This window comes from Paramacrobiotus metropolitanus, unplaced genomic scaffold, assembly GCF_019649055.1.
Source record: "Paramacrobiotus metropolitanus isolate TYO unplaced genomic scaffold, Prichtersi_v1.0 Parri_scaffold0000038, whole genome shotgun sequence".
NCBI classification, from domain to species: Eukaryota; Metazoa; Tardigrada; class Eutardigrada; order Parachela; family Macrobiotidae; genus Paramacrobiotus; species Paramacrobiotus metropolitanus.
The window spans coordinates 1,092,681-1,116,962 of record NW_026570258.1 but is presented as its reverse complement, the minus strand read 5'-3'; the positions used below and the strand labels follow the sequence as shown (position 1 = coordinate 1,116,962).

General features: G+C 42.6%; 2 protein-coding genes across 3 annotated transcripts; one reads left to right on the top strand and one right to left on the bottom strand.

The window, feature by feature from the left end:
- Positions 1–3,970: 3,970 nt before the first annotated feature.
- Positions 3,971–8,709, bottom strand: LOC129590041 (uncharacterized). Its single transcript, XM_055485016.1, has 5 exons — positions 8,470–8,709; positions 8,215–8,372; positions 7,397–8,026; positions 5,080–5,798; positions 3,971–4,811 (listed from the first exon to the last, which is right to left on the bottom strand). The coding sequence occupies exons 2-5, from the start codon at positions 8,365–8,367 to the stop codon at positions 4,106–4,108; spliced, it is 2,208 nt and encodes a 735-aa protein (XP_055340991.1). The 5' UTR covers positions 8,368–8,372; positions 8,470–8,709; the 3' UTR covers positions 3,971–4,105.
- Positions 8,710–9,430: 721 nt separating this feature from the next.
- LOC129589939 (UDP-N-acetylglucosamine--peptide N-acetylglucosaminyltransferase 110 kDa subunit-like) lies at positions 9,431–23,164 on the top strand. 2 transcript variants are annotated; one of them, XM_055484879.1, is made up of 15 exons: positions 9,431–10,059; positions 10,541–10,691; positions 11,685–11,928; positions 12,689–12,757; positions 13,427–13,623; positions 13,772–13,861; positions 13,934–14,039; positions 14,667–15,069; positions 15,862–16,136; positions 16,666–16,818; positions 17,626–18,126; positions 19,001–19,315; positions 20,028–20,280; positions 21,439–21,562; positions 22,522–23,164. In XM_055484879.1, the coding sequence occupies exons 1-15, from the start codon at positions 9,969–9,971 to the stop codon at positions 22,733–22,735; spliced, it is 3,186 nt and encodes a 1,061-aa protein (XP_055340854.1). In that variant the 5' UTR covers positions 9,431–9,968; the 3' UTR covers positions 22,736–23,164. The 2 variants fall into 2 exon arrangements, with proteins under 2 accessions (XP_055340854.1, XP_055340855.1); XM_055484880.1 differs by lacking the exon at positions 22,522–23,164 and adding an exon at positions 22,066–22,120.
- Positions 23,165–24,282: the final 1,118 nt, after the last annotated feature.

Sequence of the window (24,282 nt, the reverse complement as noted above, 5' to 3'; positions counted from 1 at the left end):
TAGCGGCGAGTACATTTCAATATTAATAAATGGCACCCAAGCACGTCGGCAATTCCGACTCGGCATGGAATTTTCGGCATGTTTGTTGTTGGTTGTTGTGGAAGAAATCGCAGTTCTTCACGGCCGCGCTTCGGAAACAGTTGATAAATGGCTCCACCACGGGAGTGTCACGTGGCGCTGGGTCGTTACACGCCAGCACATTGACGACGTATCGTCCGGTAAACGGCAGCAGTCGGACTGGTGTGAGACGGCGAGACCCAGTATACTGTCTTTTTTGCTCTGCACAAGATTTGGAAGGATCCGTAATTGTAGATTTGCAGTCGCTCTGCAGTTCGCAGCACCGTTCGCTTAACCTTTATGCCCACAATGCGGATGTTGCGCGCCATCTGTAACCGACCAATACGTCCGCACTCCGCACATCTCACAAACAGTCAGACGTCCGGACGTTTTGCGCCGTTACAGCCATCTTTTGCCGATAATTGGCTGTGTTGTGCCACTTCACAACACAGTGGTCGGCTGCAAGGCGATGCTGGAACTGCGTGCATGTCCTTTCGTCTTGACAGTCGCTGCCGCCGTTGTACAGAACTGATTGAGTCTCTGTGCAACATTCGGGCACTGACGGCGTCGATACCGGTTTCCAGTCGCAGGGTTGTGCGATTTGGCAATGTTCTACGCTTGACAGCTATTACAAACCGTTACGCTTTGACTGTTTTGACACGCCACACATTGTCATAACGGGTCACTAGGAGGAAACTATCGTACGCCGTACCGGCCGTATGATAACGGCCGCTGTTATTTGAATCATATGCTGGGCTTTTATTCATATTTTTGTTGACGGTTTAGGAAGCCGGGCTTGAAGGGAACGTACTTCTACGAAGCATACTTCTTCGTACACAAAGCTGCACACCGTATAATTATTATCCTGAAGATGTGTCGTACGCTGATCATTGGATAATCTTTGCTGGCGCATCGCACACTGCTGGGAAGTTAAAACCTGAGCTGCTTCATGAAATAGTTGCATTTGCCAGTCATCGCATAATCATTCATCGCAAAGTTATTTTATTATGCACTTCGCTTCCTTGCACGAATCTGAGTTGAAGGTTTGCAATATTTAGGCAGTTTTGAATAGCGACTCGTGACGATTAATTTTCAGTTGATTAAAAGGCTTGTCAAAACCAGCAATTTTCTGTGGCATAATGGGTCCTAAAACTAAGAAACTGAAGACGGAACTTCAACCTGACCAGAAGTCAGATAGGATACAACTGCGCATCGGCAGTGCGGAGGTATCCGTGGATAAAGATGCTCTCTTGGCCAAGTCAGCGTACTTCGCGACCATGTTCGCAACGGAGAATTTCAGCAATTCGACCAGAATTGAGCTGCAGCCACCTGAGAACGTCCATATGGAAACCCTAGTCAAATTGGTGGAGAACCTCAGCAATGATGACTCGGAATTGTCCATTGAACGGAAGGACGCCGTGAAAGTGTGGATCGCTTCCAGATTTCTGCAATTAGACACAGCCGAGAAAACGGCCGCGGGGATTCTGGAGGGTCTGATGAAACGATCGAGAACGTGTACCGTCTTTGGCGTCTGGCTCGTCGGGATGGGCTGTCAGATCTGAAAAAATGACCTTTACGAAAATTCTGCAGACGCTGCCTCGTCGCGTCCAGTTTGCTGAATCGGAGCAGTTTCTTCAGTGCAGCGTGGAAGAGGTCACGGCCCTGCTGACCCATGATGAGTACATTCTAGATTCGGAAGCGACGGTGTATCAGGTAGGTAATTGTGCAGGATCTACCATGCAGCTTTAATATTTTGAAACACCATTCCCTTATTATCAATTTGGTTCTTCACACTTAATTCATATTTTGTCAGATTTCGCAATGTGAGATGTGAGGACTCGGGAGATAACAGTTTACAAATAAGTTGAAATAACTCTGGCTTTTAACTCGACCTTTGCAGGCGGTACTGCGCTGGTGCATGCACGACGCCCTCGAGCGCTCACAGCACCTGTATCATCTGCTGAACATGTGTATCGTGTGGGATCAGATGGACATCAACACGCTCATCACAACCTCTTCGGGAGAACTGCACGAAGCCTTGACGCAGATTCTGACCGATCGCCTCCACGGTCTGATGGGTGGTGGAGCGTTGTTGAAGCGTGCCGCACCGAAAGAGGCCATCTTCTACCATATGCGCGAAGGGCATCCGCACCAGCTCCTCCGCTTCGATTTCACCCGCAACGAGCTGACCAAATTGGGCACCCCAGTGCAAGCGACATTGGCCGAGCATTCACCGACGATTAAAGCCGACGGGTTCGCGGTGGCCGTGGGCCGGGAACTAATCGTCGGCACCGAACCCAATCAGGAAATGATGGCCATGGACTGCATCAGCGGCAGCACGCGCACTTTGATGGTGGAATCGCTCTTCAACGAGTGCATGGGCGTGGTTGCGGTGGGCAGTGAAATCTGTGCTGCGGGTGCGCACGGTAGTCATCATTCTCGCGATTGGTTCTGCTTCGATGTGGCCACGGGACAACTGCGCCGAACATCCCAAATGCCGTACTACACTTTCGAGAAAGAACCACCGAATCTCGTTCAATTTGCCCGCAACAACGGTGCCAATGAAGTCCAAACGATGGAAATGGAAATGCTGCAGGACATGATTTATGCTAAACGTGGCATTGCCGCACTAATCTTCCGGTATTACCGGTAAGTTCGAATGTTTTCCGTGTACTGTAGCAATAACCTTCGCAAGTTGTTACTGAACGCTATTAGGGTATCAGCTTTTTCAGTTCGGTGCACAGATTCGGTGTAACAGCAGCATTCGCAAAAACGGAATTTCTCTTCACAGAGCGTCGATGGAAGCGTACTTTCTTCCTCACGGCAGAATCGTCTTCGTGTCGGTTGGTTCCGTTGACGAGAAGCATGCCACCAATCCGGAAAGTATGGTGGAGATATACGACATCCGCAGCAACAAATGGACGAAGCACACCGGTTGGAAAGATGAAACCATGTTCCATCATCGCTGCGGAGCGATCGTCTTCCAAGGGTATCTGTACTTCACGGGGGGCTGCGTGGACGCCAAGGAATCGTTCTACTGGGAGGAAAATGGGAAGGCTGTGGCCGCCTGCTACCGTGTCTCACTGAGCCACACCCAGGCTGAACCGGAGCGCATCGCGGATCTGAACGTGGCCCGTTACCAACACTGTATATTCATCAAAGACGGACAGATTTGGGTGTACGGCGGAACGACCCACGTCGACGGCGATAATCAGCGAAAACGGGCGCTGATGTCCTTCGAACGATACAATGCGGAGGAGAACCAGTGGACCGTGGTGGATGTGCCGATGACGAAGGAGCTTGAGGCAGAAGTAGCTGGTGGAGATTATGCGCAGAAGACCGTCTATCTGCCGCGTTTGCAGCATCGCATTCCGGCGGTATGTGTCGGGGATGAGTACGAGGGCAATTATGAGGACGACGACGATGGATTTACGTATCGGATGACTGATGAGTATAACAGGAAAAATGGCGGCTCGGAATGCGACGAAGGTAACGAGTGGCCGACCGGTCTGGATGACTAATGATGATCCGCTGTGCATGATCAGTTACCGACACTCTATTTTTTCATGTTCAATTTTGGTATTTTTTCGTTAATAATATGTAAATGCAATGAAATTCGCACTTGCCAAGAACATCGTCTAGATTTTAACTTGCTTGCGTATGGTTGAGCTTGGCTAATAAAGAGCGAATAATTGGTGAATGAATGAATTGATTGCGCTATTAATCACTGAATAGCTTAAAGCGCTTAGAAGAGCAGATAATTTTCCTTACCAATTTTCGAAATGTTAGATTTAGTCTAAAATCAAAATCTTTGCGCAGACACAATTCAAACAAAATAATATCTGTTTAACGGTGAGCCGTACAAAACCGAAATGCAATAGCAAAATTAATTACAACAGGTTGACATTGAGAAGTTCTAGACCACAAAATATTGCTCACATGCGTAGATAAAAGTCAGCATGAAGTGGAGACTATCATCCCTGTGAACACAAAAACCGTAAGAAAAAATGAAAAATGCAAAAAAAAGAACGTTTAGCAGAACACAGCATCAACCATCCAAACCAGCCGGCCAATCGGCTTTCCGGTTGTCGTTGAATTTATCGGACATTCGATAAAAATATCTATCTTCGTCGTAATCGCCGTGACGCTGAAAATTACGACCATCGCATACCGTCGACAGACGATGCTGGAGCGGCAGACAGACTGTCTTCTGCGCGTAATACCCTCCAGCTACTTCCGCCTGCAGTTCCTTGGACATAGGCACATCCACCACGGTCCACTGTTCAGCCTCGACATCGTACACTTCAAAGGACGTCAGCGCCCGTTTTCGCTGATTGTCCCCGGCCACGTGGGTCGTTCCACCGTACACCCAGATCCGCCCGTCCTTGATGAAGATGCAGTGTTGGTAACGCGCCACGTTTAGGTCCGCGATGCGCTCCGGTTCGGGTTGGGCGTGGCTTAGGGAGACACGGTAGCAGGCTGTCACAGCTTTTCCATTTTTCTCCCAGTAGAACGATTCCTCGGCGTCCACACAGCCACCCATGAAGTACAGGTATCCTTGGAAGACGATCGTCCCGCAGCGATGATGGAACTTGTGTTCGTCCGTCCAACCGGTGTGTTTCGTCCATTTGTTGGTCTGGATGTCGTACAGCTCCACCATACTCTCGGGATGATTGTCGTGCTTCTCATCAACGGAGCCGACGGATGAAAACCAGATTCGACCGTGAGGGAGAGGGTAGGCCTCCATAGATGCGCTGCGTATAAAATGATAAAGATTATTTAGATTTTATTAGTATTATCCGGCCAATTTAGAAAATGCAATACGTTTTTTTGGTTTGATTGAGATTTAAGTTACCCAACCCAGGAATCGAACTCAGAACATACAATCTTAAAGCCAGACCCACTACCAAAGGCTAATGGGCAATTAACATTAAATATGTGATTATCCAGCTACAGTAGGCGACTCCTGGAGATATTTTATTGTGTATAAGGTCATATGAATTTTCTGGTATACTTTCTTACCGGTAATATCGCAGGTACACGGCCTCTATACCGTCGATCAGTACATCCATCAGCATTTGCATCCCCGGCGGAATGTTTGGCGGCATAGCCGGCTTCTCAAAAGTGTAGAAAGGCAGCTCCGATACCCGGGCTTGCCCGGTAGCCACATCGAAGCAGTACCATCGTTCGCTGTGACTACTCATCGCTGTACCAGCACCGTACACTTCACTGCCCACCGCCACCACGCACATGCACCCGCTGAAGGGCGACTGCAGCATAATCGTCCGTGTGCAGCCGGTGCTACAGTCCATGGCCATCATTTCGTGATGATACGGATCGGGCGATGTGGTGCCGACGATCAGTTCCCTTCCGACGGCCACCGCAAAACCATCGGCTTGGATCGTCGGCCAGCGTTCGGCCAGCGTCGCCTGCAGCGGTGTGTCCAGCTTGGTCAGCTCGTTGCGGAGGAAATCGAAGCGAAGAAGCTGATGCGGGTGCCCGTCGCGCATGTGGTAGAAGATAGCTTCTTTCGGGATCGCACGTTTGAGCGACCTACCACCGCCCATCAGACCGCGGTGTCGATCAGCACGAATTCGTGTTAAAGCGGCTTGCAGTGGACCGGTAGTGGAAGCTATCAGCGATTCAATATCCATGCTATCCCACACGACGTATCCATCCAACAGTTTATGTATGTACTGCATACGTTCGGCGGCGTCGTGCATGCACCAACGCACTATTGCCTGCAAACATGAATTTGCCAAATTCAGTCTTATAACTGCAGTCTTATAACTACTCAGTACATTCCGGACACTTTCACAATTAGGATTCGCCTTCCGGACGCCAGAGGCAGTGTATTATATGCGCTGTTCCACGTTAGGCAACTTGATAATTTTTCATTAATCGTGTACAAACTTGTACAAAAACACTAATTATCACGTCATCAGTTCTGAAAAGCTCATATTGTGTCGAACAATGCGGAGAATAGCGTTCTCTGGTTCTCGGTACGCAAATCCATATATTAATAATGATTGAGAAAATGTTCGGAATGCGATAAACGTCAAACATGGTAAGTATTCATCAACACAACTTGACCTCCAAGGAGTTTTTATCCGGCTCTTATAACATTATGCGAATTTTGAAAACTTAGTTAAACAAAGTAAAACTTTGCATCTTGGGTTGTTTCTGATATACCCCAACATTCTGGCCCCCAACATTTTTGGATGCGATGAAACCGCGGTGTGGTTCGACATGCTATCTGATACTACTTTAGAAACGACTGGAGCAAAGGAAGTCACCGTAAAGACAACTGGTCATGAAAAAATGCGTGTAACTGTCATGCTGACTGCAAAGGCGGACGGTACGAAGCTGAAGCCTTTTGTTTTGCTTAATCGGAAACGTCCCTTGAAAGAGCTGGAAAAGTTCAGTCGTCACCTGATCGTGAAGTATGAAGGAACAACCTGGATGAACACGGAGCTGACCAAATCGTATGTGAAAGAAGTGCTGGGGAGTACGTTATTTGGTCAAAGGTTACTTGTGTGGGACTCATTCAAATGTCACATCGATCCAATTGTTAAAAAGCAGTTGGGACTTCAAAAGACACTTATGGCTGTGGTCCCCGGAGGATGCACAAAGTTTGTCCAACCCGCTGATGTGTCCTGGAATAAACCATTCAAGCAAGCCATACGAACATATTATACCGAGTGGTTATCTTCGGACAATCTCGAGGTTACTAAAGGCGGCAATCTGAAGGCGGTTGCGCTCCCCACGCTTTGTCAGTGGATAGTTGACGCTTGGGAATCAGTATCACCCGATATCGTGAGAAAATCATTTAAGGCATGCGGCATCAGCAACGCGCTGGATGGCAGTGAGGATGATCAGATAATGATTTTCAAAGAAGGTCGTGGATGTGAGTTTGGCTTAGGACTGTTGCGGGACAAAGCCGCAGATGTTGAGCAAGATCGGAAGAAGACGAGCAGGAAGAACTAAAACTCGTGGACGAAGAATATGAAAATAGCGATGAGGAAATAGTGGACGATCCTCTGGCACAGGATGGAGTTGATTCTGAATCTGATTAATCTGGTCTAATTTAAGCATACTCATGTTTTTGCTGATACTAGCTTACATTCATTAAGCTTATAAATGCCTGTTAATATTGAGCGTTAGGCTTTGACGATGAAATTTCATGAGCGCGTTATTCAAATGAAACAATAAACGCCCCCCCGGAATAAACGCCCCCTGCGGTTTTAAACGCCCCCTCTCGAAGCTTTCGAAAAATTAAACGCCCAGGGCGTCAATATCGGATTTTACGGTACTTGAAAGGCTGAGAAGACTCACTAACCCGATACACTGCGGTTTCGGAATGTGGAATGTACGCCTCATTAGTCAGCAGATCCATGACCTCTTCCACACTGCACTGAAGAAACAATTCGGACTCAGCGAACTCGGAGCGGCGGGGAAGTTGCTGGAGAATCTTCGCTACGGCTAGTTTCTCCAGATCCGGCAGTCCATCCCGGCGCGCCAGGCGCCACAATCGGTACACATTCTCCGGTCGCCGCATTATCTCGCGCAGGATATGCTCAGCCTTCGCGACGGCTCCGTCCATCTGCAAGTATTTGGCGGCCATCCACAAATTAACGGCATCTTTGCGCTTAAAGGATAGTTTGTAAATGCGGTCTCCACTGCTCAAGTGTTTTACCAATGTGACCAGTGTTGGATGATGGACGTTCGCGGGTCGATGGAGCACGATGCTGGTGGTGTTATTTTCCGGGAGATGTCCACTTAACATGGCGGCGAAGTACGGTGAGCCTTGGATCAGGGCGTCTTTGTTCACGGAAAATATTTTGCTGTCGATTCGCAGCTGAATGTTCGATGAATTCTGCTGTGGCTGATGTCCTTTTTTTAACTCTGTGGTCTTCGTACGATCCGCATCCTTAATGGTGAAACAAGGAGTAACCGTGCCAAACCAACGCTGTAAAGTGCAACCGATGGAAAAAAATTAGTTAAATATTACTACGGCCCAGGCCCTGCATTCATGAACAATTATGCATGCATGCATTTAATGCATGCAAAAACATGTAGTTGGTGCATATAGTATTTAGTAAGTAAATACAAGTAATGTAAGCATAATTATTATCTACTTGTATATACGATACTCACTGTTTGGTCGTTCAACGGAGCGTCCCTCGTTGAGACAGTGAATCTGCTCCCCCGAATCCCGAGTCTCCCAATTTTTCTTATTGCTGCAAGGTTTATATGATGGCTCAAGCACTTCGTCGGGATCCTTGCAAGATGAGCGATACAACATGCCATGATTTCTAAAGCGATGAAATAAACCGATACCTATTACCTCATACTGACAAACCCCGCACAAATTTGTGTAATTATAAGCTAAAATTTTAACGATAAGTATACCTGTAGCCTGTAGGGCCGTAGGCTATAGGTAAAACAATTCGTCCTCGCGTGATGGATACTTAACTGAGCAAGCGACGGGAAATTGAGAAGTGGTACGATGATATCAAACGCAATTCCTATTTCCTGTTTACTAATAACTTATGTAACGCATGAATATACTGTACATATCTGTATTACACTACTTACAAATTAGTTCAAATTACTGTACTCAACGTTATTTTCTAACGCAAGCAGATCACTGCAAATGATATGAAAACTGGAAAACCCGCAGTGCGCTCGGGAAGAATAATAAAGGAAATCAGCACCCGCCTACGGGGGAGGTCGCCAATGTATTAAAGTGCTTGTCGGTAATAGGGAAGCAATATAACAGAGGAGAATAGAGGCTCGGTCGGCTGTTCCCCAGCGCTTAATTAAAGCGGCTACAGGTTTCCATTAAATTCAAATCATCATAATAAATTTTTAAAATGTTGTGGCCAAAATGTCCAGTTGCGTATCGCCAAAGATATCCACTGTCCATTAACTCCATTCAGCAGCCATCCTGTTCTAAATCACGTCGATCGGAATCATCGGATGCAGGCTTTCAGTGCATTTATTCGAAATGATTTTTATTTTAGGTTTATTCACTATTCAGGCCTTATGCTTATGATATCCTTTTTTTTCAGTTTTAGTGCAAAAGAAATCGGCAACCCATCACGAAAACGAGCCACATTTGTATCATTTTGTCGGCACTGTGTGTTGTACAAGCAAACTGGCCAAAAGTCATGTTCAGTACGAGTACTGTACAATGCATACGTACGCGACTTTTAACCGTGAATCACGGCACCGTCACACTGGGATCAGCGCTGCGTACAGACAGCCTCGTATAGCGATGAGGTCAGCACGTTTTAACGAGCGCCGCACCGACTCATCTCACAGCGCGCGCTGAGAGAGACTGGCACAGAGGGAGAGATAGAGACTGGTACAGAGAGAGTGACAACACACAGTACAGCGCAGAGAGCGCGATTTTTCCGCAATCACATTCTCGTCTCTCATCTTTTGGCATCCTCCAAACTGTCCATTGATTCCATTCACAAGTTTTGTATCGAAACCTGCAAAGCTGCTGCTATCTATTTGATCTTCCTACTCCCACGAGAATTCTTCAGCACATATTTATACTTTGATTTATTTCTGAATTATTTTCCTCTGTGATATTTCCCACTAGCTCATGCGTTGTGTTGTGTGACGGTGCCAGTGAGGATGAAGTATTGAAAATTTCGTGAAATTTTCCATTGATCGTCAGCGGAAAATTCTGGCATTGTTTTGAGCAGTGTCTGTAGTTGTTTTGAATGGGAATGCTTGCCACATAAATGGGACGCAGAATGACAGCCATTGAGACGTTGTTGGGTGATGCGTGTGGATGAAAGCAGGAGGAACCCACTGCGCAGGACCAGTTGTTGCATCGGACGACACTGGTTAGAGCAGGGTTCGCGGCCGTGCTGCTGGGGGGTTGGTCCTGATAAATGCCAGGGGCGATGCTGCCACAAGGACCGCCGGGCACTGTACAGAACTATTATACAGGCGAGCAGAAACCATTGGCCATGACGGTTGGTGGTAAGTGGGCCGTTTCTCATGGGGTTCTTGCCTTCTTCTATTTTTTGGCTTTTTATCCTGAGAATTTTAATTGAATTACTCAAATTCACGGAGATTCTCTCCAGGGTTCTTTTATTTATTTATTTTTGTTTCACGTTTTCAGAAACGATGCAGTCTTCTCGTGATTTTTCTACAGTTAAAAGATTGTTTTTATTTGGCTTGCGAAATCGTTTTTATATTTGTAACTTTGTTCTAATGTTCTTGAGTATTATGATTTTTGAATTTTCCCTGCTGTTATGAAGTTTCGAAATTTTTTGGCAGGCTTTTTAATTTATTATCGTTTTGCGTTTTTTTAAAGTCATACTGTTATTGGAATTTTTTCGCGAATAATTTAATTCGAATAATAAATGAAAAAATGAATTTTTTTTACTTTTCTGCGTCATGTCGAGCTTTTTTCGGATCTGGTACCGTTTAATGGGAAATTTGTTGGAATTCTCGACAGGTCTAGCGGAGCTGGCGCACCGGGAATATTTGGCGGGGAACTATGAGGACGCGGAGAAGCACTGTATGCAGCTGTGGAAGCAGGATCCGAATAATACGGGCGTGCTGCTCTTGTTGAGCTCCATCCACTGGCAGTGCCAGCGTTATGAAAAGTAAGTGGAATTTTTTTAAATTTTTTTACGTTGCGCAGGTCGGGCCTGCAGACGACTGTTGAGCGATAACGAAACGTGGTTATCACGTTCGGTGAGCGAAACGGATGCACCGTTTCTCAAATTTTTTTCGATTTAATTTCGATTTTAATTAAGTTCGTTTTTTTGTGGTTATTTTAGTTCATTGAGTTTCATCATAGTGATCTTGCAATTTTGTATGATTAGTGAGAAATGAGAATTGTAAAATGGGTATTCTGAAAATATTGCACATTATTATGTTGTTGCGCACATCGTTAGCGTATAAAATAATGTAGAAGAGTGCCACAGCATCATTTGCTAAAAGGACTGGACAAGAATTATAAAGTGCTGTTCAAATTCAATTTTAAAAATGAAATAATTGATGTATTACAGTTTAATATTTTTCTTTTTTTTGTCTCTTTGTAGTGCTTGAAACATTCGCAGAGATTTAATTTTTGATGGGTGTTGTTGTTTTGTAAAATTCTGCGTTGATCGCGTACCTCGGGTTTCCGGAAGTTTCTAATTCGTATTTTCATCTGATGTCAGGCTTCTTTAAATTTGTGGTTGAATTCTTTTTTAAAAACTGAACGAAGCTGCAGATTTTAATGTATATTCTTCACTTTTTGAATTTTTTGGTGTTTTGTGAAAGTAAAATTCTGTGTTCGTCGCCGATCTCTAATTCCCGAAGTTTCTAATTCGAATTTGCATTTGATGTCAGGCTTCGGTAAATTTGTGACAAAATCACGGAAAAACCGTTGTGATAAGACCCCGATAAACCGTCGTTATGACATTTGTGAAATTTTATTTGCTTTGGAAAATATTTCTGTCGCTCGGTGAGAAGAAAAGAGAGAGGGAGAATATCTCGTTCGTCCATAATCCACGCTCGACTACACACGACAAACCGTGTCTCTTTACTCTCTGTCTGATCAAGCTGTTTCCCTAGTAAACTATGAGTGATGATTGTGGTCGTTTCTGCAGATCGGCGCAGTACAGCCAGCTGGCCATCAAGGCCAACCCGATGCTGGCCGAGGCCTACTCCAACCTGGGCAATGTGTACAAGGAGCGCGGCCAGCTGCAGCAGGCGCTGGACAGCTACCGGCACGCCGTCCGCCTCAAGCCCGACTTCATCGACGGCTACATCAATCTGGCCGCGGCGCTGGTCATTGCCGGGGATATGGAGGGCGCCGTGCAGTCCTATCTGCAGGTGCTGCAGATTAATCCGGTAAGCGTGTTGTCTCACTGTTTCCATTTGGATTGGGATGACTGCTGACAGTGTGATACTCAGTTTTAAAAATAGGCCAATTTTATTTTGCTTCTTATTTTTATGTTATTTAGTTATTGATTTTTTTTTACCTTGTAAGTTTTATTTTAATTACTGTAATTGGAAATTATAAAGCAGATGCCGAAAGTTTTCCCCGCTTTTTTTTCGCTTATCGCCGAGGTGTGGAATAATGTAGAAAAGTGTCACCGTCAGCGGAAGTCTAACGATTGTAAAACAACGTGAAATATAGCGTGACACTGTCTTGAAAATCTAATGTACTACAAATTTTTCTAAGATTTAAGTCCGTGCTGTAGTGGCTTTTCTAGATGCTTTTTGGCTAATTTATTCACTTGGTCAAATATTCGCGATTTCTGCAACCAAAGTTTTTCTATCATATGGTAATTTAATTTATCTGACAAGTTGTTTCGGTTGAGGTTTCTTTCGGGTTTGAAATAATTTTTAAAAAATAAATTCGTAAATATTGCGTGATAAAAAAATCATAAACTTATTATTAAAAATTGCGATTGCAGTAATGAGTGGTTTGGAATTTTTAAAAAGTTTTTTGTGTTTGTTTTGCATTTATTATTTTTCATATTTGCATTCAAAATGTGTTTTCGAAATCTATGGTGTCAGATTACCTTTCAGATTTATTAGCAATATTTTTGTTTATCAGTAATGAATAATTGCGTCGAATGCTGTTTGATGATTATCGGTTTTGCAGGATTTGTACTGCGTGCGAAGTGATCTGGGCAATCTTCTCAAGGCTCTAGGGCGTGTGGAGGAAGCCAAGGTAGGGTCGATGAATGTTGCCAGATGAAGACGGCATGATAATGCTGCTGGGTGACGCTGCATGGGAATGAGGCTGGCAAGAATGCGTTTCCGACACACTAATCATCGCATATTGATTACCTGTGTATATATGCGTTAAAACGGGGCTAAAAAGCTGCATAATCGTATTGACGCCGAAGGTGCTAATTGGCGTTCGATCAATTTGCCCTGTCCATTTCCGTTCTAGCGTCACATCGTGCGTGAACATCTGGTTTTGTTTGTTCACAATCTTTCTTCACAAAAGCTACGATTTTTGCTTGATCTACATGCTTGATTTTGCTGTCTTATGAATTATTCTTATATTTGTATTTTATGCATTATTTTCGTGATTTGTTAATAAGTTCTTATAAATTATTTTGGGATTTAATTTTAGGAATTTATAAATTATTTTAGGAATTAATTTTAGGAATTATAAAATTATTTTAAAGTCAGTTTTAGGAATTTTAAAATTATTTTAAGGAATTTATGAATTGTTTTTCGTAATTAAATTATTTTAGGAATTAATTGTACGTATTTCGAAGCATTTTAGTTGGTTTGTTACCTTTTTTATGGGTTACGGTTGTTTTTGCCATTTTGGAAATAATATATAAATTTATCTGCGTCAACTGTTTAATTTTACGGTGTTTTCCAGCAATGTTATCTCAAAGCCATTGAAAGCGCGCCGAATTTTGCGGTGGCCTGGAGTAATCTGGGATGCGTATTTAATACTCAGGGAGAAATCTGGCTGGCCATACACCACTTTGAGAAGGCGGTGCAGCTGGATCCCAATTTTCTGGATGCGTATATTAATCTGGGCAATGTTCTCAAGGAAGCGCGCATATTTGATCGGTACCGTATTCTTGTTTATCGGCACTTCTATTTAACGGAATTTTCGAGCCAAAATAAATCGCGAAAAATTCCAACTCAGAATTTTCGCCATTATTATTGTGTTTATTTTCAGTTCCTGTTTTTGTATCATATTATTTTTTTATTGCAGCGCCATTGCAGCATATTTTCGTGCTCTATCTCTCAACTCTAATCATCCTGTTGTACATGGAAATCTCGCTTGTGTTTATTATGAACAAGGGTAAAATTGTATTCGATAACACTCGTATGTGGTTGTAATTTTCCTAATTTTTTAACGGAATTTATTTTGCAGTCTGATTGATCTGTCCATTGAAACGTATAAGCGTGCCATAGAATTACAGCCCAACTTCCCCGATGCCTACTGCAATCTGGCCAATGCGCTCAAGGAAAAAGGCATGGTACGGTGGCACGTCCTTTGAATTATTGTCACTAGTTTTAGTGTGTTAACACGTGTAGCGTTTCGGAAATTAGTTTTGAAAATTGTAATTCCAGCAATGATGGCATAATTCAATTTTTAAACTTGTTTTTTACAAATTAACCCCGCTAACGTTATGCTGTTCTGAACTGCTGTTTGAATGTATAAATATGTTAAATAACCTGTTGTTCTTGTGTTCAAATTCTAGCTCGTTTCTGGTGCAGGTTGTATCAATTTTCGTTTCGTTTTCCCTGAATAATATATAAAAAGGTAACAGCAATTGGAAATCGTACTTTCTGGTTTAGCCTCCGCCCACATTATTGGGATAATTTTATTCGAAATTAAATTCGGAAAATACGGAAATCTTTTTTATGCAGTTATTTAGTGTAGATTTTTTTATTTTTACTTTTTGAGTTATTTTCATATATGTAATTGTTAATATTATTTTTCAATATTTTTATGCAACTATTTAAAGCAGGTTTTATATTTTGAAATTATTCTCCTTCTCTGATCACTTACAGTGATGTTTTTTTTATTTATTTTACTGGCTGTTGTTTTCTGTCGCGAAATAAAATAACTAAATGGCGTGCTATGTTGCCAATTTGAACAGGTCCCGGAATCGGAAGAGTGCTACAATACCGCGCTGCGCTTATGCCCCAGCCACGCCGACTCCCTGAACAATTTAGCCAATATTAAGCGTGAACAGGGCCACATCGACGAGGCCATCCGGCTGTACTACAAAGCCCTGGAGGTTCTCCCGGACTTCGCGGCCGCCCACTCCAATCTGGCCTCGGTGCTGCAGCAGCAGGGCAAACTGCAGGACTCCATCGCGCATTATAAGGAGGCCATCCGCATCTCGCCCACCTTCGCCGATGCCTACTCGAATATGGGGAATACGCTGAAGGAGATGGGCGATATCCCGGGAGCCATTCGCTGCTACACGCGCGCCATCAATATTAACCCGGCATTCGCCGATGCCCACAGTAATCTAGCCAGTATCCATAAAGATACAGGTGGGGGTGTTTTTTGGAAAGTTGTTTTACGTAACATTGCGTTATATTTTTATTTTCGAGAGACCATAGTGATTTTCTACAATTTTTTCCGCTGATTGCTGGATTACTCTGTATACAGTATTTTTAATGATTTAGTCTTATTCCTAGTTCCATAATTAATATCGCTAAAACGAGGTTGTTTAGAAATCTTTCTGATAAATAATTAATTTGGATAGCAGTTATACCTGGCACTTCTTTTGCACCACAGCGAATATTTTTATTTTTCTTAGTTATTGTTCTACCAAAAATAGAGAGAAAATTTGGATTCGGAATTAGAAATAATTAAGAAAAATTAATAATTTGATTATTATAAATGTATAGAAATGAAGTTGAATTCGTAATTAGAAACAATTCGAAATCAGAAAAAAACTTAATCTACGCGCAGCAGTTAATAGTTAGCTGTAGTTGGTAGTTACACGTATATTCGAGCATTTTCATTGGAATGGTGCCATCACTGCCATTACACTACGTAATTCCATCTTACTGGACGACTTGAGAATGTACTACAACGTCCTGCGTTGTAGGGGCGTAAATGTTCCGGCTACTTTTCTTAGTTATCATTGTGGAAAAACACAAATTTAAGGGAATGGAGTTGAAATCGAAATAAGAATTAAAATCTACAAACAAATTGGAAACAATAAATCTGAAACTAAATTAAAAATATAAAAAGATAAATTTAAAAAGTCAGAAATTTTCATCTGACTGATACGGATTGTTTAGTATTTGCTTATCGTAATGGGGATGTGATTGTAGGGAATATTACGGAAGCGGTGGCCAGCTACCGGACGGCGCTGAAGCTGAAGCCGGACTTCCCGGATGCCTACTGCAATCTGGCGCATTGCCTGCAGATTGTGTGTGATTGGGGGGATTACGAGGGACGGATGAAGAAGGTGGTGATGGTGGTGATGGAGCAGCTGGGCAAGGGACGTCTGCCCAGCGTCCACCCGCACCACAGTATGCTCTACCCGCTGACGCATGATGCCCGTCGCGCGATTGCCAGTAAACATGCGCAGCTCTGTGTTGACAAGGTCCGATTGACAAATCCCAGTTTAATTTTTTTGCAAAAATTCCACACTATTGAATATTCAATTTTATTAAACGAATCCATCGGTCGATCATCGCAGCTGAATATGAACGGAATTTTCGGTTTTAATCGGAGCTAAATTTTCAAAAAAATCAGCTCATTCTCTAAATTTGAAATTTTATTTGCTAAAATATTGCGCTGGAAATTATTTTGACTTAAATTGGTTGATGACTTAAGGTGATTATGAAAAGAAGTTTCTCCAATTTTTATTGCGGCTAAATTTAGAATTGTTATATCTAATCTTTAAATAAAACTTAATTTGCTGAAATAATAAAATGGAAATCATTAACTTAACAAATAAATCAGCTAATGAATTTGAGCGAATACGAGCAGAAGTTTTCCAATTTCTGTTAGAAATTTGGAGCTTAAAAAATTAATATGATATCTAAACTGGGAGTTTGATTTTCTGAAATATTGAACGAGAAATTACTGAATTAATAAATTGGTTGATTATTGTAATTTGTAATTTGCAGGTGAATATGAACAGGGTACCGACATTCCAGTATCCACGGGGATTGATCGGGGGTCGTTTGCGTGTCGGCTACGTTAGCTCAGACTTCGGTAACCATCCCACATCGCATCTGATGCAGAGCATACCCGGGATGCATGATAAAAATCGAGTGGAGGTAAATCACTTAGTTTTTATGTTGATCATTCGGCTGAGAACGGAGATATTTTGAAAATTGAAAGATTCAGAAATTTATCGTAAATTTATCGAAACGGTATCGTAGTGTAGGGGCACGTCTTCGGAAACGCTTGAACTTTTAGTACGATGTTGCTATGTCTTGTCGCCCTGAAGTTAAGGGTGCAGTAGGGATAATTACACTTTTTAATAGCATTTTTATTCCTAAATCCTGTATGACATCCTGATTTTACAGACATTTCTTCTGATTAAAATTTTTGTGTTTGAAAGCAGATTAATTTGCGATTGTGTGGTTAGAAGTAATTTATGAAATAAAATGCATAACCTATTCACCTCGAAAATTTTTACAAATTGTTTAGGTTGTTTTCCCATAAAAGCAGCGTTATGTACTCGTATTTGCGATTTTTTCTTATGCGCGGTGGCTTTTAGTTTACACTCGGCACAAATCACTCTGCAGATCAATCAACACAAACTGTTTCTGGTTTTGTACTAAAAAAGTACTTAATTGCGAAAACGTTAAAGCATATTGGAATGAAGTTGACTAACCCAGATATAAAATTTATTTAAGGAGACACTAATGACATATGAATATGTGTTTCGATAAAAATCAAATTTTGTTTGAATTAAAGTTTTTCTGTGCAGATGATATCTGTACAAATTGGGCAATTTATCTCCTCTATGTGTCCAAGCCGCCTCGCTGAACAAGCCACAACACTACGATATTGCACACTATAAGTACATCTAGACGATGTAGTAATACTTTTAACTTATAAACGATAACGTTGCGCAGATCTTTTGCTACGCCCTGAGCCCCGACGACCAGACCACGTTCCGCTCCAAGATCGCCCGCGAAGCCGACCACTTCACCGACCTGTCCAGCGACCCGGACCCGGTGAAGGCGGCCGAGGCCATCAACCGCGACGAGATCCACGTGCTGATCAACATGAACGGCTACACCAAGGGCGCCCGCAACGAGATCTTTGCGCTGCGTCCGGCGCCCGTGCAGGTGATGTGGCTGGGCTACCCCGGGACCAGCGGGGCGGCCTTCATGGACTACATCGTCACGGACCGGGTGACGTCGCCGCTGGAGTTGGCCGAGCAGTTCACGGAGAAGCTGGCGTACATGCCGGATACGTTCTTTGTCGGCGACCATCGGCAGATGTTCGCGCATATGACGGAACGCGTGGTGCTGGATCAGAAGCAGGGGAAGCTGGCCGAGAAGAAGGCCGATAATGTCAGCGTGGTCAACGCGACGAATCTCAAGCCGCTGCTGGAGAAGGGCGAAGTGAAGGTGGGTGTGTTGGGGAGAAACGGCATTGATGCCCAGATTTTTGAAGTTGTTCAAGATTAATTCAGATTTTTCAGTTAGTTTAATTTATTCAAATTTTCTGTTTTTGGATGACGTATGTGATTTCTGAATTGTGTTTGGATTTTTTAAGTTATTTCGATTTGTGCAGATTTTTTTTATATTTTTAAGTTATTTTGTAATTGGATTATGTGATTTTTAATATTCCTGAATTTTATTCGAATTCTCATCTTAGCCATACAATCTGTTTTTCTGGTTAGGATTCCAAGAATGATGCAGTTGAGAATTTTTTGAAAAATTATCCCATAGAATTATTCCATAGTCGGTTAAACCTTTGGCGCAGCACGATCTCAGAAGTGTCTGCAAAAGTCTTGGAAGTTACAAGAATGTAGTGTAACGGCTTAATTTGCTGAACTTAGCATAGCTGGTTAAGTGCTTATCCAAACACTTGTGTGCATGGTCATTCTTCGGAACCCTTTTGTCTTTTGAACTGCTTTTTAATAAAACTTTTTTGGCAGAATATTCTAAAGTGGATATTTTTTTGAAAAATTTGAATTTTTTGAAAAAGTACAGTCGAGAAAATCGAATCACGCATACTATAACTCATTATTTGCCATTCTCATTAATTATACTAGAAAAACGCACGTTGTCGTGCCTTAGCAGACCGGAGCGAAGCGGTTTCACAGCTTGGTAAAGAAGCTTTGTTATATTATATCTGTTTAATAAATTCGCCTTAAATTCGCATTGTTTAATAAAATGATGTATAATTCCCTGTGTGAGATTTCGAACTAAATTCATACTCTTGACAAGATCGATGCAAACAACGGTTTCTGTGATAATTACCACTCCGGGCTTTCAGGAGCTGGAGATTGTCGTGCCGGCGAAGGATAAGCACGACATCGTCAAGACCCCGGTGCTGGAGCTGGCCACGACGACGGCCGTGCACCAGATGGTCAGCACCGGCCAGTCGCACACCTCGGTGGGCGGGGTGCTGATCCAGAACGGCCTGATCACGCAGCAGACCAACAATAAGGCCGCCAGCGGCGAAGTCGTCCCCGAAACGCCCATTATCACCACGCGCGCCCAGTACGGTCTGCCGGAGGACGCCGTCATCTACTGCAATTTCAATCAACTGTACAAAATCGACCCGGAGATCTTCCGGATCTGGTGCAATGTAAGTAAATTAAATCTGCATATAATCTGAAAAAAGTACGTTTTTTTTCCGGTGATTTATTTTTCTTTAATTTGTTACGGTATTTTTGTGTGTGGTTTGTTGATTCACTTAACTGTAATTTACCTAACGTAATTGTTTGTGTTTTTGTCTTATTTTCCGTGTGTTTGTATCTATTGCGATTTATATATGGCATTTTTACTGCGATTAGTGCGATATACAGTTGTTGATATGAATGATTTATTGAATCTTTATTTTGATTTATTTGGACTAGTTATCGTTTCATTTTTTATTTTAAATCTTTGGTTATTGCAGTTTGTTTGGTTTTTGTTGATATATGTAAATTTTTGATGAATTTGTATTTTGATTATTTTGCCCTAATCATTGGCTAAGTAGAGAAATAGAAGGTTGTAAAATGATGGCTAAGCTCGGTATATTGTACATGACAATCTGTGTAAGCAGCGTAAGAAATTTTCTTACTTTTCGGTGAAATTTTTTGGATTTTTTATTTATTTGCCGTAATTATCGGTGGTTGGAAGAGAATCTTGTAGCAAGATGGCTCAACAGTAAATATGGTGGGTTGCGTGTGAGCGATTTAAGAAATTCCGTTGAAAAATGTTGAATTTTTATTTATTTGCCATATTATGTATTGTATGCCTTATCGGTTTTGTTTTTTATTTAAAATGCTGATATTTGTTCGGTTTTCTGGATGTAGATTTTGAAGCGGGTGCCTAACAGTGTCCTGTGGCTGTTGCGCTTCCCGGCCGTGGGCGAAGTGAATCTCCAGCAGCGGGCGGCCGCGATGGGCGTGGCCCCGCAGCGCGTCATCTTCTCCAACGTGGCGCCCAAGGAAGAACACGTCCGCCGCGGACAGCTGTCCGACGTGTGCCTGGATACGCCGCTGTGTAATGGCCACACCACCGGGATGGATGTGCTGTGGGCCGGCACACCCATGATCACCTATCCAAGTAAGAATTTTAGTCGGCAGAATTTTTTCGTTGGCTCTTTATTGTTACTGTAGTTGCGTTGAAGAGACTGTTCGAGGCAGGTTATACAATATTTTATAGCCTTGATGTGAAAATTAATTATGACGGTCGTCGTCATACTGTAATGGATTGATTTTTAGTGTAATATGTTTCGGTATAAAGAAACGAGATTTCCTGGGAACTGGCTTCTCAGATAGCGTATTAATATTATCGGTTTTCGAATCTTTGAAATTATTATCTTCGTGAATTTGAATAGGTTTGGAATTAACTTGAATTATTAAGTGAAATTAATAGTATTAAATAAATTAAATTCAGCATTCGAAGTTCTAGATGTTAGAAGTTAGTTAGAAGTTCTAGATGTTTGGTATGTTTGACAGTGTTTATTTTTTAAGTACTGATTAGCACTACTTAATTTGACACCGCAGTGCGCTGATTGTCTCCCTGTATTTTTTTGGATAAGCTGGATTGAGAAACTAAGGATTGGAAATCTACGATTCAACACGAAACTAATTTAATTGGGAAAATTGTAGAAAGATGGCTCAGATCAAGGGGCGTAGGTTGTTGTTCAAGCATTTCAAGAAATTTCCTTTGCTTCAATTGTATTTCCTAGAAACTGCAGTTTTTCAAATTAATTTGCGGAAGGTATTTGATTTTAATTACAGTTTCTCAGCCGAATTTTATAACCTACTTGGATTAATTTTGGACGTTCGTATTCGCGAAAACCGACAGTTATGCCTGATATTAACAACTAAAAAACCCTAAACAACATCAAGGGATAATGTTGTAAATGTGAATTTTCAAGCTTCAGAGAAAATTAACTAGGAAACAGAAGTTTTTATGTTTTATGTCTGACTGTCGAAAAACTTTTTCAAATTTGTTTTCATTTTTATAAACGTTGATTTTCGCGTGGTGCCTCGTTTCCGGCTTAAATCGGTAATCTCTGCGCGCAGCACGCGCGTGGAAATTGTCTCTTTTACGGAATCAGGATACTCGTATTGATGGCGCTCCGCTTGTCGACTGTTACTCTATTGATTTCCGTCTTTTTTCGAAATTAGAGCGTGTCTCGCGTACACGATAACAACGTTGTTTCATCGCCATAAGATGCGCACCGACATGTCGCTAATTGTTTTGCCATCGTAGAAGAGACACTGGCGTCGCGCGTCGCCTCATCGCAGCTGGCCGCGCTGGGCATGCCGGAGCTGATTGCCTCATCCCTGGATGAATACGAGGAGATAGCCGTCAGACTGGGCAACGATTCAAATTAGTAAGTGCTCCATTAACAAATACGGGTGTTAGAACGTACCAGTATAGTTCTTTTTAAAAACGAAAATTAATATTTAATTTTTTGAATAAATCTTGTTACTCAGTTAAGCTCTATATAATTATGAACTAGTGAATGCAAAACATTCCAACGATCGGTTCCTGGGATATTTACCTAGAAAACCAGTGAATTTTATAAAATACGTGAGTTTCTTCGTAACTTTTTAAGCTGTACTGTGTACGGTATAAAGGGTTAAATACCAGTTTCTTATAATTTAACCAGAAAATAATTTGAGTAATGACAAAAATCGGGAATAGTTGGAACAAATAAAAAAATTGTTTTTCACTGCCCGTAATGGGCGTAATTAATGATATGCACTGAACATTCCCTTCACATGTCAATGGTTGTCAGTGGTACTTTATGCCATTTCACTGCAACCGCTACGACTTGGATTAGCGTTGTTGTTGTAGCAGAACAGTATACTTGCACATGATGCGTCGAGGCCTTTTGAAAGCCGTACCGGTATATATCAGGCAAGTACGGTGAAGTACCTAAAGTAAAAACAATTGAGCTGAAAAGTCTTTTAAAATTCCAACAAGCAATATGTTATGTTATGGGGGAAATATAAATGAAAAAATGTATAAGAAGTATAAGTATACACAAATAAAAATATAAAAACAAATAAAAAAACTTAAATAAATAAAGAAAATTTAAATAAAGAAAAGATTTTAAATAAATAAAAATAATCCGCCAAAATAAATTTCAAAAATAAATTTTGAATAAATAAAAATAACCCATTCTGCGCACTTGTTATTTATATAGTTAAAACGCATAGGCTTGGGTCTGAATGAATTGTGCGCCTACATGCCATTACACTACGTCATTCCGCAAGATAAGAGCATATTACTGTACCTGTGTGCGTTTTAACTGTATATAAACTTTAACGGCCGTGTATTTTGCAGTTTGAAAGCCGTACGAGCGCAGGTGTTCCGTGCGCGTCTGACCAGTCCCCTGTTCAACACGCGGCTGTACACGCGCAACCTGGAGGATCTCTACTTCCGCATGTGGGAGCGCATCCAGCGCGGCCAGCCCCCCGAACACCTCATCGACTCCCCGCCCGGCGCCGTCGAGAAGAGCAAACACAGCGGCGTCACACCGCCCGCCCGCAGCCGCTAGCCAACCGGAAAACCCCGGAAATTTTGCTTTGTTTGTATGCCGCGCTGGGCGTCCTGTTTTGGTCTTACTTTCGTAATGTTTTTTAGTTTTTTTTCTTTTATGAGCGCCTCTCTTTCAAATTCTCTTTCTTCTCTCCCTTCTCTCTCTTTGCTTGTTCGGCAGTTTTTGGTTAATGTACGAGAGCAAAGTGGCGGATTAATGTGTGTTGCGATGACGTCATAGGATGTTATTTGTGCGGATGGGAAATATTACGGATATGTCTGTGTGAATTTTAGCTTTGTTATGTTTTTTGTGTTATTTTTAGCGCCAGTGCGCGCCGCGGCCTCACGTTTGGTTGGCATGCGAATTGTGCATGTAAAAGAATTCTGCGGAAAATTGGTTATTATTATTTCAGGAGAGAAATTCGGCATTAAAATAAGTCGAAGAAAAGTTGTCCAGTAATTCGTGCATTGAATGTAATAATCTGAAAGACCGGTACTTTTTCGCATTCCGGACACTTTCACAATATGGCCCGTTTACCCGATACCGGAAACGCGGTATTTTCTGCGCTGTTCTACGTTAAGAAAACTGCACAGTTTTTTTATAAAAAAGTGATAGTGATGTATTTTTCAGTATGCTTATCAACGAGCACCACTCAGTATATACTCGTACAATCTGATAAAGAATTTGTCCCAACTAACATGAGAAGGGACTGTGCACAATACACTCATAGCATTACCACGCATAATCTCCAAACTTATTGTCCAGAGTGCGGTGATTCAGTGCATTGCAGAGGCGGCGCTTTTTCCGCTGACCATAAAGGTTCCTTTGAGTACTTGAGATCACAAGGCCCGATCGGTGGGAGTGTATGACCGCATGTACGTACGTACGGCCAACACAAAGCTGACCGGTATGGGAAAAGTTGACCAGTCCACTCACAGCGGTACAACGCATAGCCGCAGCATCCAGCCAGCAGTTTTCTCCGAAGATTTACGCACGTAAAACAGATCGATTAACGCAGTTGTCCAAATATTTCACGCCCTACAAAAACCATATCTTTTGTTTCGCTTTTACTATACTACAGTTTTTCGAACATTCCCGTCATTTTTTCTCTGTTACCATGTCCGATATCGTTGACCAGTGGAATTGTGTGGATGTTCTGGGAGACGATGGACTGTTTCGTTACGGACGGGTCGTGGGTGTGGCCGATACCGGGCTCTTCATCGACTTCCTCTGTCCTAACCGGCGCCTCGAACTGACGCCGTTGCGGCGGGTTTTCCGGTATAACAAGGATCACACCGGCCGGGGCAGTTCATTCGATGGTACAGTGTTAGCGCGGGCTTATGATCGACCGGAACGGACCATTCCTGCGGAAGTCCTCCTGCGTGAGTCCCGTTCCGTGGCGTGGACGTGGCGGCCTGCGGAAGTGCTGACCTCGTTGCCGACGGTACACGCACCGGAGCGTGTGATGAACGGGAAATTTGTTGTGGCCGAAATCCAGTGGTGGAACAACGGGCAACGGTACACGGACATTGTCCCGTTGCGGCGGATTCGCTGGAGAGTCCCGA

What these genes read in the sequence shown, in the direction of transcription:
- LOC129590041 (XM_055485016.1), bottom strand. Translation starts at nt 8,367, where the DNA reads ATGGCATGTTGTATCGCTCATCTTGCAAGGATCCCGACGAAGTGCTTG. An exon ending in CTCCGTTGAACGACCAAACA is followed by an intron (nt 8,027 to 8,214) that starts GTGAGTATCGTA and finishes TGCACTTTACAG; the next exon opens with CGTTGGTTTGGCACGGTTAC. An exon ending in GTGTACCTGCGATATTACCG is followed by an intron (nt 4,812 to 5,079) that starts GTAAGAAAGTAT and finishes TTTTATACGCAG; the next exon opens with CGCATCTATGGAGGCCTACC.
- LOC129589939 (XM_055484879.1), top strand. Translation starts at nt 9,969, where the DNA reads ATGCCAGGGGCGATGCTGCCACAAGGACCGCCGGGCACTGTACAGAAC. An exon ending in AGGTGCTGCAGATTAATCCG is followed by an intron (nt 11,929 to 12,688) that starts GTAAGCGTGTTG and finishes TCGGTTTTGCAG; the next exon opens with GATTTGTACTGCGTGCGAAG. An exon ending in TGTGTTTATTATGAACAAGG is followed by an intron (nt 13,862 to 13,933) that starts GTAAAATTGTAT and finishes TTTATTTTGCAG; the next exon opens with TCTGATTGATCTGTCCATTG.